The 20,149-nt window shown below is 32.8% G+C and overlaps 1 protein-coding gene across 1 annotated transcript; it reads left to right on the top strand.

Annotated features, from left to right (window-relative positions):
• LOC115235053 lies at nt 1-19,875 on the top strand. Its single transcript, XM_029806588.1, has 4 exons — nt 1-397; nt 10,874-10,969; nt 12,744-12,830; nt 14,846-19,875. Exons 3-4 carry the CDS (start codon nt 12,773-12,775, stop codon nt 14,989-14,991), a joined length of 204 nt encoding a protein of 67 aa, XP_029662448.1. The 5' UTR covers nt 1-397; nt 10,874-10,969; nt 12,744-12,772; the 3' UTR covers nt 14,992-19,875.
• Nucleotides 19,876-20,149: the final 274 nt, after the last annotated feature.

The raw sequence follows: 20,149 nt of genomic DNA, 5'->3' as shown, positions 1-20,149 counted from the left end.
ACACCCCCATAGTAGTCGCTTGGCAGCCACCCTCTCTGTACGTAGCTCGCTTCGTAGGGCGCCGTCGTCGTCGTCATCGTCGGACCAGCGGTTAACGGTCTCGCGCGGCACCGGGTCACTCAGTCGACACCGCGTCCCATTCGCGTTCACCACGTCGCGTTGTGATCCGTGCCGCGCCATTAATACGGTTGAACTACTGTCGCAAGCCAGCATCTCGTGATCATTCGTCAAGATACACCCGGTACTTTTGCTAACCAAGGTGATTACTAACCACTTGGACGCCGGAAAATCGCCCAAGGACACGACATCGCTCATCCCCTAATCTCGAAGCTGTCAGTTCGCCGAAGTCGCCAATCCGCGCGTCTCGTCTTTCGCGTTTGGACATCAATCCGAAATGGTTTGTTACTTCTTTCCTTTGATTTGCTTGGTATTACAGCGAACGCGCCACGGCCGGTGAATATTCCGGGCAATCGATTCACCAGGATAACGCCATGATCCCGGATGCCTAGATCTCGAGATCTGTTGACTGTTGGCAACTGGGTCAGGATGTAAGCCTCGGTTATTCGCTCGTATTACGCGCATGTATTCCCAGGTATTCCCAGGTCATGTCGGTTAATGCCAGATCATTGAAGCTATCAGTACTATTCTCGGAAAATATCAACTTGATAGATTTTTCTTCTGATCAAAACGCTGAATTTTAGAAACCTTGGATCAATAGCAACGCATCAATAATGTAGATTTAGATAATATTATAACAGTTGGTCTCACATGCCAAATTTATCAGTTTATCGCGTTAAATATTTATATTTGTGCAAAATTGATGACATTCTCTTATTTCCTTCTTTCTGTTATTCATATTTATTATTTAATATCGCTATTAAAAACGCGATAAATATATATTTCAATAGATAATGAAAATTCGGGATGATAATTTAACGCATCGTGAATACATTGATTATGAAGAAGATTAAATATTTAGCTTTAAATGAAATACTAAATGTGATGCATTTTCTCATCTCTTATGTGGAAGAAATTCTAGAGATTATTTTACAGCATGATTTACATTAACGACTATGCTAAAATTTTATAACACGAGATAGGATTACATGTTTAATAATATCTACATCTAAAATATGAATCAGATTTAATTATGAACAACGTATATTCAGATTCATCAATAACGTGAGCAAAATTTGATTATAATGCATCTTTCGGCGCCTGGTTAAATAAAACATACCATTCGATTCTTAATCTGTTCATATGTTACGCATTCACATTTCTTTTCTGCAAGCATATATATTTAGCAACAGAAGCAATAAGATATCGCTATATATTTCTGTGACAGTGGTAGATAGTAGCAATATTATATATATTTATGTATATATGTATATTACTTATTTGCTGTGTTTTAACGGGTTGGCAAACTGGATGATTGCCTTGTGTGACTTGACTTGCCAAGTATCTATTTGATAAGCAGGACTTATATTCGAGAATCTGGTTCAGTGATATATGCGCGCGTGCGCGCCCGTTGCTCTCGCCGGGAGAGAAGCTACATATATATACTTCTTAATTTATATGCACTAGTTTCCCAGAAATAAAAGTCACAAAACGATGTACAATTAGTTACACATGTTGCACAATTATAAAGACTTATACATGTTGTAAATCTCTTCTCTAAGCTTGTCATTAATGTCTTAATCATAACGAGTAGTCAAAAATCATATCAATACATCAATATTTGTTATTACAAAGCAAAATTATATTTAAAAATTTTTGCGTTTTATCTTCAAGTCACAGAACCTGATATATGCTCATATGACGAAAAACAATGCGAGATATATATATTTTACTCGTGAAACAGGAATTAAAATTCGTATTAATCTCATACATCGGCGTAGCAATTTTCATTATATTATTTTATCTTTATATTGTATTGTTTCAGCTTTGATAATGTGGAAAGCAGCGATTAAAATCGCAGATTTTATTTTAGCGAGTATATATATTGATTTTGCCGTTACAACTTTGAATAAATCTCAATTTTCAGTTACATCCGTATGCACACAATTACAAAAGCCATTTTAAAACAGTTAACTTACGAAAATGATAAAATATGTTAAGCCCTTTTTATATGATTTATAATTTGCAACAAAATTCAGGATAAAATTTTATTTATAATTTTATGTATAGTATACAGAAACATTTAAAGAATAAAATAGTATAGCATACCATAGCATAGTATAGCATAGTATGTATATAAAATACTCATCAGAATACGCATACATACGTTAGAATATTCGATACATAAAATTATAAGAAAATTTTACAATTTTAATTGAGTAAAAATTTTTTTTGATGGTATTCCATCTTGATTTTTGTCACAAATTATGAAATTTCAAATTTTCAATTATTCTGGAATTTTTTTCGTTCGTATTATTCCACAAATAAATCGGCAGCGTTGACCAGTCGTGAAATCTAGCTACCAGCTCGAAAACACCTGTTCGGATCGCGATTGATCGAGATATTCCTTAATAGCTGTAATCTATAGATACGTACTGCATTTCAATCCATTCGAAAGCATGTGCTTTGAAGCGCGCGGCGAGAGCCGCGTTTTCCGCTTTCCATTGCTAACAATAAGAATGTCTGACTGAAGTGCGGATACTTACTACTGCGTAATATATGCGGCAACGTCTGTTCGTGAGCGGCGCGATCTACTTGGCGCACAATCGTCAGCCTCTTGTCCTATCGAGTAGTGAAAAGCATTCATTTGACGCAAATGCAATTTCATCCGATCAAGACGAATCTATTTATCTGGCACGATTTTGAGTCTCTCCCCATCTTCGGTCAAGAGAAATACATACTTAACATGATTTTGATTCTGTTTCTTGTTGCTATATTTCACGAGTGAGAAATCATGAATGAATTGCCAATTCTTTGTTATTTCGCGATGTTTCACATATGCTTGTTTCATAGTAAAACAATTAATCATCTCTTCCACTACCAAAATTGTTATGTTGATAGACACAAGACATATCTGACGTGAATTATTAATGATGAATAAAGTCATTCAAATCAAGTCATTAATCATTAATTCATTATTAATTATATCGAGAAAAGATTATTAATAATTGTTCATTAATAATGATAATATTATTTATAGTATAAGAATATTGAAATGGAATATCTTTTTTAAAATAAAACTTTGTGATTAAATTTTGCGCACATCATTCTCTTGAAATTCCAGAGAATACGGTCTTTTATCCTGTTAAGTTCGTTAAAGTATCTTAGGAAAAGAAACTCGGAGAGAACTGGGTGACGTGTGAAGGTTTCAATGCCACTCCAGAGATAATATTTGCGATTATAGTCTATGGTAAGTGACGTTTATAACAATCGTTTGCAAAATTGTTACGTCTAGAATTTTAGAACCTGACACGTGTTGAAAAAGCAATTTTGATAGTAATATTTTCCTATATTATATCATGTTGAAGTTTTCCATAAAGATCCCATTTTCCATAAAGATCTCTATTTTACAAAAATAACTAAACGTAGAAAACGTACAAATACGATCTAATAAATATTATATGGGCAAAATATAATTTTTATATAAATCTTATTTTGTTTTAAGGAAAGATTTGCATGTATAAGAATTCCATTTTATGATCCACTGGATGATCACAAATCCAAACATAGTGATCTTCCGACAGTGCGTCGAGTTTCCAAGAAAGAACTTTTGATCGACGATTAAATCGCATTTTTCACAAAATCAATTTCAAATATATAATATTATCATGAGCGCAAGAAGAATATCGGGAGATGCATTAATGAGTATTGTAAAATCGCAGTGCGATTTGGCCGTAAAGCTGTCAAACGAAAATGAGCAACGGAATGGTTCACAGAGGAATAGAAGGGTAATCGTATTTCCGACGAATTTCCGGAGACTCAGTTGATTGACTCATCGGCGCCGGCCAACGATACGGCCTGTAATTTTGAGCCGCGTAACACCATATCTACATACGTACATACGTACATACGCGAACAGCAGTAGTCGATCTGTCTGGAGCCCGAGGGCAACGCCTCGTTTCTGAATTTTCATCGATCTGTCCAAATCCGCGGGCTCGACCTTAGCCATCGTCAGCGACGCCGCGTTGTATTTTTAGACCGACCGAATAAAGCCTCTCCGAATACGCCGTTAAAAATAAATATTCAGCGGAAAAAGAGAACAATAAAGGTCAACGAGGCGTGATCATCGCGCGATAGAGGAGACGATCATTCAAAATACACGAAATAGTGAGTTGACATATTTTCCATTATCTTCAGTAATTGTTCTTAGATTGGTGTTAGAACTTCTGAAATAATAGTATTTAGCTATTGTTTTATTTTAGTACAAGAGAGTATTGTATGTTCCAAAGTTCGATAATTAACTTCCGTACGCGCACACGCACAAAAGATGATTAAAGCTGGGTTTTAAATTTATTTAGCAACTCTCGCTGACGTTGGCGGAAAGTTTATCAAGGTATTACTTTGTGACGGCTCGCGCGAATAACTTTGCGGACACATACTTACGTACATATACGTACTTTGTTCGATACCGCGTACTATATTTGCATAACAGAGAAACCGCTGGATATTGTTATTCAATTTCACAGATCCGCCTCGAAAAAAAACGTATTTAAAATTAAAAATTATGTCGTGTCACATCGCGTTTGCGATGTTAACGCAAACTGGCTACATCTTTACCGTACCGTGTAAATTTACAAGAAATCTTTATATGCCGACTTTATCGAATTTTAATAACATTTATCTATTTGCTCGTATATCAAAAAATAATATTAGATATATAATACATGCAATACTTCAATTTCACTCGTGTACTCGTGATAGAACTCAATCGCATTTTAGTAAAATATTTAATAAATAGATACATCCATTTTCCGCGATTTTAATGAAAAATAAATCAACGTTGACCTACAGAAATTGCAAATTGAAATAAATATTAGCGCCAACGGGAAATGAATTCTGGTCAGCAAAAGTATTCTTCAATCAAACGAAATTACAAAAATTCGTCGAGCTTTTTGCTGCGAATTCCGCGGAGACTTTGGGACCGTATATTCGCGAAACCGAACTGTTAAAGTTCCAGGATAGACCGGTGTAAAAATGAATCAAATTATTGAGGTTTCTCTATATGTGGTATCTATATATAGGACGAACATAGTATTGGAAAAAGTTTTTATCAGTATATGTGGAAGAGACAGAGAGAGAGAGGGGGGGGGGGAGAGAAGAGGAAGTATATATATTCTTCGTTAACGATTCGACATGGATGATAGTATTGAAAGAATTACTGCTAATTCATTCCAATAGGAATACGAAAGTGAACTACATCGTAGAATGTAAGCGGAAATTTTCCAACTGCTGCAACATTATTTCATTAGGATCTCTCTTGATATCGTTGGTGATTTAATATCTACAACGAGTTCGATTTATTTCTTTTGATTTATTTATTCGCTAAAGCAAAATTATCTCCAAATTCATCAACGGATTCGTACAGAAAGAGATGTATCTCTCTCCTGCTGGACCCGCGAGCGAGACATTGAAGAGTAAAATATCAACAATTAACGATATTTATATATCATAAATACACTCTCGCTTTTATATGTATATATACATATATATATCTTGCTTGATATTTTCCCTCGTAGGCGTATACTCACACTTCTGCGATGTTATTTCGGTACTTGCTCCTTAACGACTGACTCTAGTGTTCATATAATATGTGTATATATCGTGCATAGTGTGCGTGTTGTTGTTTCTCCCTCTTTCGCACTGCTCTGATTTAATCTTTATTCAAATGTATCAAACAAACTAAACATTTCGGAGATTCTGTGCATACCAAAATAATAGAAAATTGATTGCCCTCGTTTTACACTATACACATTTTCCTCAAGTTTTTCCACACTCTCGTAAAAAGTTTTTACATCTTCACAGTGTATACTTGATATTTTATAATAGCAAAATCTCGTTTTATTCAAATATAAATCAGAATTCCGCATAAAGTCTGTTTAACAGCAAACGATAATTCTCTGCAGTTCTCGTGTTGCCGAGACGCAAAGTTATCCGCTTGTAGTTAAACAGAAAAGTTTAAGTACGTGCTTTGAGAATATCTGAAGATAACGTCTTGTTTATGCAAGCTGCATCACGTTCGAGAGCACGTTGTATACATCATATACTTGCCGTATCATTTTGTTAGCCAGTAAGAAATTAAACGTAACATTATTAACCAAAATGCATTTAGATGTATATTTCTATGCATTTGTATATTTATGGCTTATATTATCATAAAGTTATTAAAATATTTGCGGGCAAAATGATTCTAATAAATATATATTTTTTTTACATATAAATAAAACATAATTATGAGAGAGAAGAGAAAAAAAGTATAATACATTTATATTTATATTCTTTATATAATGAAAGTTTTTCTCAAATTTATCTGCTAAAAAAATTTTAATAAATAAAAAAGTTAGAAATATTACACAGCATTTCTCAAACGGTGCAAATTTTTGGAATAATCGTTTAGATGATATATATAATCGAATGATTTGTCATGACAATGGATGCAATTGCATCAGAGTATTAAACCAATTGGTTAAAGCCATTCCTTTTTAGCAACAGCGTTCTGGGGATCTATTATTCACCCGAAATAGACGTGGAACGAACGTAAATAGTAAATAGCGTTCGATATACGATTAAGTTTCTAGTACCCATATCCCCCTGCTAGTCTTGTGACATAAAGTCCATTGTTGAGTTTAGATACAAGATACATTGAATATAAACGAGAGTGGGAAAGGTTTTAAAGTTCTAATCTATTTTCTTTTTTTCTTTTTTACTTGAGAATAAAATTTTATGTTTTACTTATCGTCATGCTATTATTTGCAAAATAATTTTTGTTGGATCATATTCTTCTATGCATTGTGCTGTGTATATATTACATTTTTTACGACTTTGTAAAATGTTTATCTTTACGATAAAAAATATAAAGTTTTAAATCCTATTATAATATCCTATTATAAATCCTATTATAATATATATAATTTTTTCTACAATTTAAATATTTGTTATTATTTTTTAAAAATTCCTCTTTAAATATTATTTATTCAGACATTCTTCATAAACAGGATGAAGTCTTCGAGCGCATATTAAACGGAGAGTCCTTGACAATTCAATCAAATTTTTATCAAAGAATTTTGCGTAAAATTAATGCAGAGTTTGTGTGCCAAGTATCGCGCTCGATCAATCATAGACACGGGAAACGCAGTAGAAGAGCAGATACGTTGTTAATAGGAATCGTGAATAGCCGCGCGCGGTTGACAATGACGTTGATGAGTGGGACAATAACGCCAAGCGCATTGTCAATTGCATTCGCGAGGGCACGCATCGAACGGCGGACAAAAGCTCTCATTTCCTTTGTCGCGCGCGGAGACAACCGTCGTATACTCACTCATTAACAATCTGCATCTTTACCGAAACAAAGATCCTTGTCGTTTCTTTGTGTCCTTATGTGTAGATGATAATACGTTAAAACACCCGTCACATAATTACAAAGAGGACAGCTACACTTGAAAAATGTAGCCATCATTATCGTCGTTGCTTTTCGAGATTACGTTGCCCTTCGTAAACGCGTATATTTCGCAACTCGAAATTTTCGCATTCCGAAGAATGTCGAGTACCATTGAATTCGCGCAATCGGCACATCTGTGTATGTATGTCCCCGCTCCTCACCCATATGTATAGATTGTAATATTATCAAAACTGTGTGGGAATCTCGCGAAATATTCAAATGCATGTTTTAACTGAATAGAACTTTGTATGCAAATTAATTTTGAAACTTGCGCAGTTGCTAGTTAAATCCCCCTTGCACAAAATGCAGTTCGCACATTGCGTGTGCAAAGCAGCAGTATAAACGCGAGTGTATTTCGTAGCTTTGTCAGTAACAATAATAAGAATCATAATTACCAAATCCTTTGAAAAATATATAGTAGGCGGAACGCGGCATAATTCAGAAATAAGCGCTTTAATATATAAAGGAAAATGCTGTTCCGGCTAATTAAATCCGTTTGAAGTTGAGAATTATATAATTCTCGCTTTAAGTTCAGTTAATTAACATGTCTGTTATCAGGATGATATTCAAGTTTTGCAATAATGTTTTGATATTTGCGAATGAATAATATTCTTCTTTCAATAAGTATGAAATTCATGCAGAGATTTAAATAGAAGACCTTCATTGATGCGCAATTATCAGCATATTTTGACGGATGTAAATGTTGCGATGCGATAAAAAACCATTTTTTGATGCTGTTGGCTCATACATATTAAAATAATCTGTATTTTATTTTCATTTTCCGGAATATTTTGCTATCACCTTTTACCGCTGTAAGCTAAATATTGACGTGCTTGTAGAGACGCAGAATGTTCAGTGTATCTCCGAGCAATAAAGTATTCACTAATTTTGCTAATTGGGACCGTTACTGTTTCAATAACTAACTTTTTATTAAACACGAAATAACGGTGAAATTGCTCCAGGCAAAAGATGCTTCTTTGATAAATGCTAATTGGACTTGTAAAAGCAGAAGACAGAGAATCTAAGAATATTATGCAACATACATATTCTTCCTTAAACCCACTTTAGACGATCTATAATTCATGACAAAATTCAAGATATAATTCGGTTTATAATTTAAGAAAGAATATGTATGTGTTGCATAATATTCTTAGAGTATTCTAAAATATATAACAAATGCGTGTTTTTTATACAACGATATTTCTGTATATAAAGATCATTTTCTGAAGATACAAAAATGATATAGGAATAAATGCGACGTATATATATAAATTTTTTCCTTTCCAAAACTTTGAAATTCTGAAACTTCTTACATTACACTTGATCTCCTTTTGAATTTCTTGCATTGTAATTGTGTAAATATTTCAATGATATTCTGTCAGATAATATTCATTGGATAAGCGCGTAAATTCGATGAATCTCACGTACGATCAAGCGATAACGGCATCGAGACCACGACACTTGCAATTCGGCGACCGCGCCGTTGAATTCGCACACTACGAAGCTTTTCAGAAACAATGTCGTCATCGTTAATTAATAAATCGTGAGCAAATTTCATCGCGGACTAATCTGCAGATCCGTTAAAGCGCGACAACGACGGTTTCAGCGCCGCTACTGCGTCAACTGCATTTATATGCATTTGTGTGACAGTCGGTCGTTGTTGCAAAACGCTCGCAGGACACAACGAAAGCATCCATCCCCGACCCATGAATACTTGTCTCTTCTGTTGACGAGAATCCGTTTTAATTGTGGAAAACAAAGGACCGTTTGGAGCGCATATACAAAAGCGATGTGTATACACGATGGGTTTAACGAAGCTAACTTGTTGATCTCACTTAAGCGGGGAGCTTGATTAAAAAGACCGTCTAGGGAATAATCGCACCACGGTGTCTGTTATCTGTTTCAATAATCCGAGGCTCCACGTTGTTAACGCAAAAGGAGTTCGAATTCAAGTGCATGTTTGCCGAAACTTGAATTTCGAAACAGAGCGTAACCGATCCGTAGCGGATTTCAAATTCTAGAATTTACAGCCAAGATTCCAAAGACGCCGGCTTGTCGAATCTCGGAGATAGTTTCGAGCGAGGTCGGAATTAATTCGTGAGAAACTCGTGAAAAAGCTCGTCGCTGTATGTGAACAGAGAATAAAATAAATTTGGCATAAGTTTTACGTTTTTTCGAGATATCAATATCTAGAAGCGTGATCTTTCTTTTAAATAGACAATTACATAGCGGTTGCACGCAGTATGTGCCGGTTTTTTTTTCACTAAAATTTTCAGAAATGTAAAAAAGTTTACAATCCGAAAAGAGAAGATCTTTTTGATTACATACAAATTTTCTTCATTGTTCCATCAAAAAAGAAAAAAAGAGAAGATATTTTTCAACAATTTGTAAGTTTAAATATTCTGTATTTTTAATCGTATCAACAATTTTAATTATGATTTGTAATTTCTTTTTTTTTTTTTATTACGGCGAGCAAAAAGACCAAAATTTTTTTTCCAAAATCTATCTCCTCGCTAGCTTTCTAACTGAAGTCAAAGTCTAGTTTCACAACTATATATATTATGTATCCGCAAAACCATCGATCGTAGAGATTACAAATCGAGGAGTCATCCACAATAATCTTTCTGTCCCGTAGAAAAGCAGCGCTTTCGGCGCTGTTTAAAGAAGCGTTCGGCTTGAAAGAACACGAGATCATGTTAGAACGCTTGATTACATCTTCCGCTTTATTCTTTGCTCAGATCAGACTGGTAAATTTCAACGAGAAAAGATCAGAAAAAAAAATTTGCGGTACGCGATAGCGGATTCTGATTTTATTCAACGACAAATAGCTACGTTTGCATGCAAAGTATTACTTTCTTGCTTCCGTTATATTTTATAAAGAAAAGAATATAACGAAATCTTGTATTATATTTTACGACAAAAGTACAAAAAATTTATCATTTAGTTCAATAATATATAATAATAATAGTATATTATTAGTACAATGTAGCTACATATATATACGCATATGTGTATATATTAATATATATATATTAATTATGTGTATATATTAATATTACAATGCAGCAATTTTACACAATAATGCATTATACATATAGTAAACACGCTATAATAACAATTATATTTTTATAGGTATATCGTGAATAACCGTCGTTGTAATTTTCACTTATTGTGCTCGCTCAATTCAGAGCGGACTTATCCAGAGCAAAGTAGTTAATTACAATAAAGCGATATTGTAATCAGTTGAAAATTGCTTTCCAGCTTGGCCGAGCGCGAATCGCAAAGGGGAAAATGTTCGGCGGTTAGACGGAGTTGAAGAGAGATGCACCTAAAGTATCCTATTTTCGACTCTACGAGGTACACATAACGACGTCTCCTCTCTAGGTCATATGACAAAATGTGATGATGTGACAGCCCCTTCCTTCCGACCCTTCTTGTACGGTAGACTCACTTCCATCGGTGTGTTGCTAACAAGCAAATCCTTTGATCGATGCTGACATTTGCGCAGGGCCGCAAACTTCGTCGTTGCTCGAAAGAAAGCTTTTCGGTAGCGACGCAAAGAACTCGGAAATTAGAAGTCACGTCTCAGAAATTCGAGGAAGTCAGGAAGCTCCTACGGTCCCTGAATTTATCTCCTCGCCTATCTGTGTATATAATGGCATCAGTCATTTGAGGATACTGAGGAAACGATGGCAAAAAGTAATCCACGCGTATTCTTACATAAATACGTTTGCTCTCTCAGACGGAGATAAATGGTAAATAGTCACGAACAATAAACAAAAGTCAGATTGTAAGAATGATAAATCAGAAATATCATTACAAAAGCAAGAATTTATTATTTCTGATTTACCTTCATGTATTTACCTTCATGTAATTTTTACATATACGATAATTAAAAAATGACAGTGCACAGAGAAATGCATATATCTTCGCAAAAAAATATTGAAGAGCAATAAAATTTGTATATGTTTTTTGCGTTATATCTTTGCTGTAAAATATAAAATATTTTTTTTCTATCTTAAATTATAATTGTTTAATTTTACATCTAAAATAGATAAAAAAGAAAGATCTTGAAAAGACGTACATCTATATATACATTTATTCAATAATATTTATGTCAATCTTTTCACATGATTCTCTTGCTCTAATTTACAGAAATATTCAATTAATAAATCTCTAGAGAGCATTATTACGAGCATCTAGCGCGTAAATGATCATATTTTTATTTTTATTATAAACTTTAATTATTTTATAAATATATGTATTTTACATATAATTTTCTATTTACAATCGCAAAATTGATCACAAATTTGACGAAGCAATAAATAACTTTTCTCTCTGGAATATATGGAATAATGAAATTTTCTTTTCGAAATTTCCAATTTCCTTTTCCAATTTCTTTTCTTCATGTTCCGGTTGGAATAAATTAACAGTGAATAGAGTGAAAAAAAGCCGTTTTGTGTGTGAAAGACCCTATCGCTTACTCTATTTGTCACTCCGTGACTTCCGCTCGTTTCCTCAAAATGGAACTCAACGTGCGCGCGACGAATATTCGACGAATATCGTTGTCAATGAAATTGAAATTTTTAAGAATTATATGTGAATGCTATTATTGATACTCTCATATTTTCATATATTCCGTGCATATGAAAAAAATTTAAATAATTGTATAATTTTATATATAACGTATTTTTTTACATAATATCATATATCGAGATATCAGAAATAAAAAACAGATTTATTGATTAGTATAATTTATAAAAGCCTAAAGAGAACAAGTTCTATTATTTAATTTCTTAGAAAAATTAATTAATTGTCATAAATAATATAAAGAGTTGGTAAAGTATAGAGCATTTTAATAACTGTGATCTAAAGTAAATGAGCTAAAACACGAAAGAACCGTATATTATATTTACGAAATATGTATAATATAACAAGACATACAATAACAGAAAAAGGTTCCGAAAAAAGCAAAGCGAAGAGCAAAAGAAAGAAAATATAAAATATATAATATTAAAAAGATGGAAGCTGAGGTAGGAAGCGAGAAGGAAGGGGAAACGTTGCTATGCATTCTGCTAGTTCATATCTTTTAAACCCTCGCCTGCAATAAAGTGAGAGATTTCCGTTGCAGGTGACAAATCGAGAAGAAAAGATACAAAGATGCCGGTCGGTGGACGAGTCGCTGGTAAAGTCGGGATATACAGCTCCCACTACAATGGTAATGTGGATGTGGATATCGTTCTATTAGGTATATATGATGGCCACGTCGGCACCAAAGCAATTTTTGATGTTACGGACATTATCTGCGCATGTAAATTCGTCATGCGCATACATCAATGTTAATGAAGTACAGAAATTGCTTCGGTATGATTGTGGTCCGAAATAAATTGTTGGCAATCGGTGGCGTAATTCTGTTAGCAAATTGTTGAGAGGACTTTTTTTCCTACGTATACCGTAACATTATTTCTATATATCGCATGTGTGATATATAAAAAATTTTTCCTATTATTTCAATATAATTTGCTTTATATTCTCGCGATATATATGTATATATATGTGTATATCGCGAAAATGAATTTATTTTTAGTACCGAATTCTTTTTTTTCTAAACGTGAATTAAAGTCCTTTCGAGAAAAAAAAAAGAGGATGCGTGTATTAATGTTGTTATTTTTCATGTCTTTTTATAAGATATTAAAACTATTTTATCACAATATGTAATCAAACTGCTTGCAAAAATTATTAATTGTTATTTGAAATGTTGCCATCTTATTTCTTTCAAAGCTTGGCTGTTAATTCTCAATGTGCTTTGGTTACGCAAAATAGTTCTCTGTAATATATAAAATTACAAGATGTATCATATATTACATAAAATAAAGTCAATATTTATATATGACAAATTTTATATTTTATATTTATTCTTTTTTCAAAGATACGCAAGAGATATGAAAGATTCGAATAAACTGAATTGGCATAGAAAATTGAGCATACTTCGTATAAGATTGCATACACACAATACTAATATTATTACGCCACTCAAACGTCAGACAACTATACCAGACAACCTCCTACCGTATGACACGAATCCCAACGTAGGTGTATAGTTAAATACAAAGCTCACTTTTTTGGCAGCGATGTAAAATTGTCAGTGAAATCAATAGCGCGTCCGAAATTACGCTAATGTTTACCGGATCTAGTGGAGAATTTACGAATATGTTGACCCTGAGCCAGCTGGCAGTGATGCTGCTCTCTTTCTCTCTTTCACTCATAATTTACAAATAAAATTTTATATTTTACCTTGATCTTCAGCATTTACTTAACGATTGAATTTTCTCCAAACATTTGCTTTGAATTTTACCTCGACATGACTCACCGATGTTTGTAGAGATTTAAAACATCAAAGCGCACAAATTGCTCGTTTAAACGATAAGATTTACAAATATAAAATTCAAATCATTTAACATAAAATAAAATTATTGCAGCTGAAACAAGTGTGACATTTTCGCTTTATGAAATTTGACTCAAAACGCGGCATTATTTATTATTATGAAATCATCGAGAAACGATTCTACGTGGGCAGTAGCATAACTCAAGTTTAAGATGAACTTGTATATAGGGAGATCTTGAGATCAGATTGAAGAAGCTTATGCTACGCTTCCTAAATCTTCCTAAATCGATCTTTCACAAGCTCATATATGAATATCTTTCTCAATCAATCTTCTACAAATTCATTTTAAAATAAAAGAGGCTTACTTGTTATGACAGAGGAAAAATTAGGTTTCATAGAGCGACAAGTTATGAAGATAGCTTAGGAACATCCGACTCAGGCACAGCATGACTATGAAAATGGAAACAATATATGGGCTTTAGGAAAAAAGTCTTCGTAAACCATGTTTTTTTGCATGCCAATCAAGCTTTAAAGCTTTTTTTAAGTATACAATTTCGTATTATGATAAAAAAATATTATTGTAAAATATTATTATAAAAGCATTATTATCCTTCTAATTTTATGAAGATACCAATATAATGTTTTTCTCATAATAATAATATTCCTAAAATTCATTCTTTTTACGAATGCCACAAAATTTTACGCCGTATAACACGTAAAAAGACTTGTCTAAAAGTTTCCTATTCGTTAAGAAAGAATACCATTTGAATGACATCAAAATATGTAGTGTAAAAGCATGTAAAAAAAAAAGTATAATACAAATGCAAGATAAATGTGTGTCGTTCTAGGAAAAGGCTACAGTGGCATAAATGAGGAGATCATCTGGATCAGCATAGGTATGGGGATCACCATAGCGATCCTGATCACCATAGCGTTGTGCTACATCGCCCGTGAAAAGTGTCGTAAGCGGCACGAAGGATACTACACGTCCTGACGTATGTTTCCGCCGCCTTCATGGGCATCCTGGTCTTTCAACCCGACGACACCAGGAATACTATTCAGTCCAACCTCGTCAAGAGGCAAGCCGCGGGCTTACTACATCACCGTTTGAATTCTTGTATACTCTGTTACAGAGGAAAAACCTCTGGAAGTCATACGAAAGTCATAGAATATACGAATAGAAAACGGATGCAAAGTATAATGCTACATTAAATACAGTATGAAAATAGGTTTACATGCATCAAAATTGGAAATTTTCGTTTATATCTCCTCCTCTAAAAAAAAAAAAAAAAAACCAATTAAAACAAAAAAAAAATTTTTTTTTCATAATTAAAGTTTGAAAATATTTTATAATCGAGATTAGATGAATCAAAATTACAAAATGGAGAAAGAATATATCTCGCGCGCATTATAGAACTCTAGAGAAGGAGATATATACTGATTTATAAAGGAATATCGGTTCTTCTTTGTGTGAATGTAATGTTTTATCATTCTGTTTTTATCCTCTTTGCGGAATACATTCGGTATCTCGTTCGCGCAATGCACACTCAGCTGATATCGCGCGTTATGGAATTGCAGCCTGGTCTTTTCCTGAAAGAGAGGATACATTTCGTACCATTACGTTCACTGGCAAGAAATAAAGATTTTCGAGAAAGGGGAAAATTGTCGTTGTTGAAAGACTTAAAAGTTTAATGAATGCTTCTATCTAAACAGAGAACAACATGGATCTGCAATACATAATAGACTATTCAATTATTCTCGACTATTCAAGAAAAACACTGTAAGTAGTAATACTCTGATGTTCAATAAATTGTGATTTATTTTAAACGTATCCGAGCTTTGTATCTATATAGTAGTGTGATGTATGTATAAGCGTGTGTAGACGATGGACTATTATTCTCATTCACATCTATACGTATTCTAAGAAAGAGTCTCCCAACATCAATATCAAAACAGTGTTTTTAAACCACAACACATTACTAGCTAATTAAAGCGCACTGTACAGATAAAGGACAATTATGTGCTAGGCAGTTTAACTGCCGAAACAAATGATATTTATGCAAACATATACGTATTTTTTGAAATTTAAATGTCGAGCAGAAAAATAAATTGGCTTTATAAATATGTATTCTTCATTTTGTGAAAAAAGATCTCAATTTTTTACAAATGCCCGCTAGCGAGAATTAAAATAACCAAAATGGAATTAAAATGAGATCGAAAAAAATTCAGTGACTGTAGAATTACACAATTCTAAATTTTGAAAAATACAGTTTCACTACATTACGGAGATCATCATTGCAACTTTATAAAATACACTTTGGATTTTTACGATAGTTTTATTGATTCCTTTTTAATTCAGATATTTTTATCACATGATTAATATTTTTCGGAAAACCTATAAAAATACATATGAATTTGAATATCGTATTTTTCACATTGAATGAATTTAATAATTAATATATAATATATTTTATGCAATATTTGTAGTATATTTAAGGCCTTTTAAGCAATTGTGTTATATAGCCGTTCTAATCACGAATGCGTATGCTATTGCCCGGAATGTCGATTTCATTTAGTACTTCATTTATTCATCCAGTACTTTAGCTTGGGACAAATAAAAGTGTCTCATCAGAGTGCTCTCAAGTAGAAAATTTTCTCTTCGAATAAAACTGCAATGATTTACGACTATTACGTATCACGAGCGTTTACGAATCGCACAATTTGATCCTTTATCATGCCATAAATTACAAGCCAAAGCTTCAAATCTCATTCGAAAAGATAAAAATTATCAAAAAAAATCTTCATTTTTTTCACAAATACAGCTTTAAATATAAGTTTTACGTTCTTTTTAAAGCGCAAGCGTTCTAAAGTTTATATTAGGTCAGATAATTCTTTCGTGTTAATCCATTTATTATAATTAATTTTGTTATATGTGCTTTTCGCGTTTCGATATCCATTTATATCGTAACATTATTACGTTACGATAAAGTTTCTATCTCGCGTTTTTTCGCTTTTTATTTGCGGTGACTTGAGAAAATCGCTTAACTCCTTCAGAAATCGTTCTCATATACGCTTTCCTGCTTCGATCGATACTTAGATAGCACTTCATATTATTGGAACTCTTGTGCGACTGACGATACTTTCTATAGCATTTCCGTGAAATATGTTTTCTATAAAAACGTATATTTACAAATAAGCTCTAAATCAGTTTCAACCGCGCTGTCCTTTCATATAGTTTTTTAAAATCCTTATTGTTAGAATATATCCAAAAGGAGAGAAAATATGAAATATTAAAGTCAGAAAAAAGAAATGTTTTAATTATTTGAAAAAAATGAATGACACACGCATACAGATTAAGATGTGCAAATACCATCTTTTAAATCGTAAATCGACTTTGAAATAAAATTGTAATACTTGAGTGCACATAAATAAAGATTCTCGTTTCTTCGACAAAACGCTATAAAATATCTAACGTGATATTAAGGAAGACGTAATTTTCGACAACAAATTTCCAAAGTGCAAGTTGCGTTTGTTAACGCAATGAATTAAGTGAAAATGTAAAGTTTTACGAACATTTTTACACCTAATAAGAGGCGTCGAGAATTGAGAACAACTTTAAACACGTAATTTTTACTGTAGACGGGTTTCTTTTTTGCACGAACGCCGGATATGTCCAAACGACTTTTTCTATAGCGTAGATGTATACTCTCACTAGAGATAACTTGGACTTCATCAGTGCATGTACGTAATTAATGGAGTACTTTAGCTACGTAATCTCGAGGCTACGATTCATTCAGTATAACGTGTAAGAATTGACCAAATTCTAGAATATATTTCTGAACTAAGATTATACTCGAGCTTCGATCTAAATCGACGTCTAGAGAAACTATTATATATAGAATAATGGGGATATTTGTTATTAGAGCAGAAAATTTTTCCGAAGCCTTGTTCTTCAAAGATCGAGAAATTTTACGTAATTATATAAAAATATTTGTTGAAAACTAAAAGTTTACGACGAATGATAACTGTCTGCCCCCCTCTATAAAAACTAATTTTAAATTTGCCATATGCCGTTGCGAAAATGTTTCTCATAGAAGAGAAATATATAAACATATTACGATTCGAAAAAGAGACCACCGTGGTCAATATATGTAGCTTCGAGGAACTTTATGTGTTAGAAAGTTATATATATTGTTATGACGTGAATAAAAAAAATATTGTGTAGATAACGCGTTAGAGAGATCTGGTATAAATGCGAAGCGGCCGATTGTCAATCGACAATGAAACGATAAAAATGGGAATAAACTTCACACGCACTCACACACATAACGTATATTATCTCTGTCTTATTTTTTAAAATATACGATGGTCAATGCACGGTTTATTCGCCTTCAGATATCAAAAAAAGAGACGTGATTATTGACACTCGTTTTCTCGTCCAATATATGTATTTACAGCCGATGTAAATATCATTATAATGTGAATTTTTATCTCAATGGTAAATTATTCTTGTAGAGTTATATTATAATTATATATTCTAATCCGCGAAATGGATTAGAAAAAAAGTTTATTTAACTCATCAAGAGTTAATTTATTCAGGAGTAAATATTTTTAATCTTCATTATTGCATATCTACTCAAATAATTAAAAATTTGCATTTATATAATCGTTATAATATCCGCGTGTAACTGTGTGAATAACAAATAGTTTCTGTAATTCGATTTGTATCAATCGAGATAATGAAAAAGACCCGGTCGTTACTGGCAGAATTATTAATTAATTCCAATGGACTGTCCGTGTTGAAGAGGCTTAACACGATCGGTAAATCTTGCACATGAATGTTCCTCGCGCGTAAAATCCATTATCGTGAACTTTAGACATATGTATTTTATAATTGTTGGAGAAAAAAAGAGAGCTCCACACACCTGCAAAGCGCACACACACAGCGCTTATTTTACATATTTTAAATATAGTATTATTGTATTTAACGCGCGCGGCATTTTGTGCGTACGTACGATTGTATACACTTGATAGTTCGTATTTCTATCGAAAGTAGAAGAAATGCCGTGCGATATTACATCTGCAAATGACCAACTTGATAGATCGCTATATGTATTAATGACGTACTATTTCTTCATTTGTGCATTTGTAATGAATAAACTGTTATATCGTACCAAATTTTTCTACCACGCTTCCTTATCCTTCAATTTATTAAATTGAATGTATATTGGATAGTAAAAACGCCTTTTAAAAATCATTAATCAAAGAAAAATCATCATCAAAAAATTAAATAACTTTAAATTACTCTGTCATCCTGTGACATTCAGAATACAGAAAACTTTATTCAAAAGTTGGTTAATTTTTAATTATTAGAGGAATTTTCATGGGAGAATTTATCAAACAAATATATCTTATATATGTCTGGAAATGGAATATGTGATAGTGAAAGAAATACGTAACGAAGACATTTTCAAGTCAGTGTGATATACAGCTTTGTACATTTATTTTGTAAATCATTATTTCCAAATGATAGTAATAATAATGCTACCAATAATATTAATATAATAATTATATATATTTTGGTGATGCCATAACACCTGACAATTGACCATGTCTATCTAAGTAATGTACAACGCTTAATAACGAATAAGAGATTAGTACCAATTCTCGTACACTTAACTATCGCAGGAACTCTCGTGGTGAATGAAACAAAAGAGTATATTGTGTGCGAGCTGCCTTTAATTGGCTCTTCTTATTAGCCCCTATCGTTTCGTGCCCTTATTCCATTATACTACTGACTGTAGCTCCCGCCGTAAGACGGAATAAAAAATATACGAAAAACGCATTAAGCTTCTGTCTGTATGTTGAACGCACATATTAACTTAAATGCTACATGTATTACGCAATCGGATCTTATATATGGTATCAACTTTCTTGGACGATGCGCTAATTTCTCTGTCGGTTCGCATTCGTCGAGAGAATATGCGGGAACGTGCGAATAAACTATACTAAACAATTATATTAATTAAATTTAATTATAATGTCAAGATAATATTCCGAGAAAAGTATTTCACATTTTTATAAATTAGATAATAAAATATTTATATAGATATATTTTAAGATATTTGAATATATATAAACAGCATGCGCAC

This window comes from Formica exsecta, unplaced genomic scaffold (genome assembly GCF_003651465.1).
Source record: "Formica exsecta isolate Colony F162 unplaced genomic scaffold, ASM365146v1 scaffold21, whole genome shotgun sequence".
Classification (NCBI taxonomy): Eukaryota; Metazoa; Arthropoda; class Insecta; order Hymenoptera; family Formicidae; genus Formica; species Formica exsecta.
The sequence above is the reverse complement of the archived record's forward strand: the minus strand, read 5'-3'. Positions and strand labels throughout refer to the sequence as shown.

Bases quoted from the DNA above. Each gene is read 5' to 3' on its own strand.
- LOC115235053 (XM_029806588.1), top strand. From the start codon at position 12,773: ATGCCGGTCGGTGGACGAGTCGCTGGTAAAGTCGGGATATACAGCTCC. The intron at 12,831-14,845 runs GTAATGTGGATG...GTGTCGTTCTAG, and splicing joins ATACAGCTCCCACTACAATG to GAAAAGGCTACAGTGGCATA.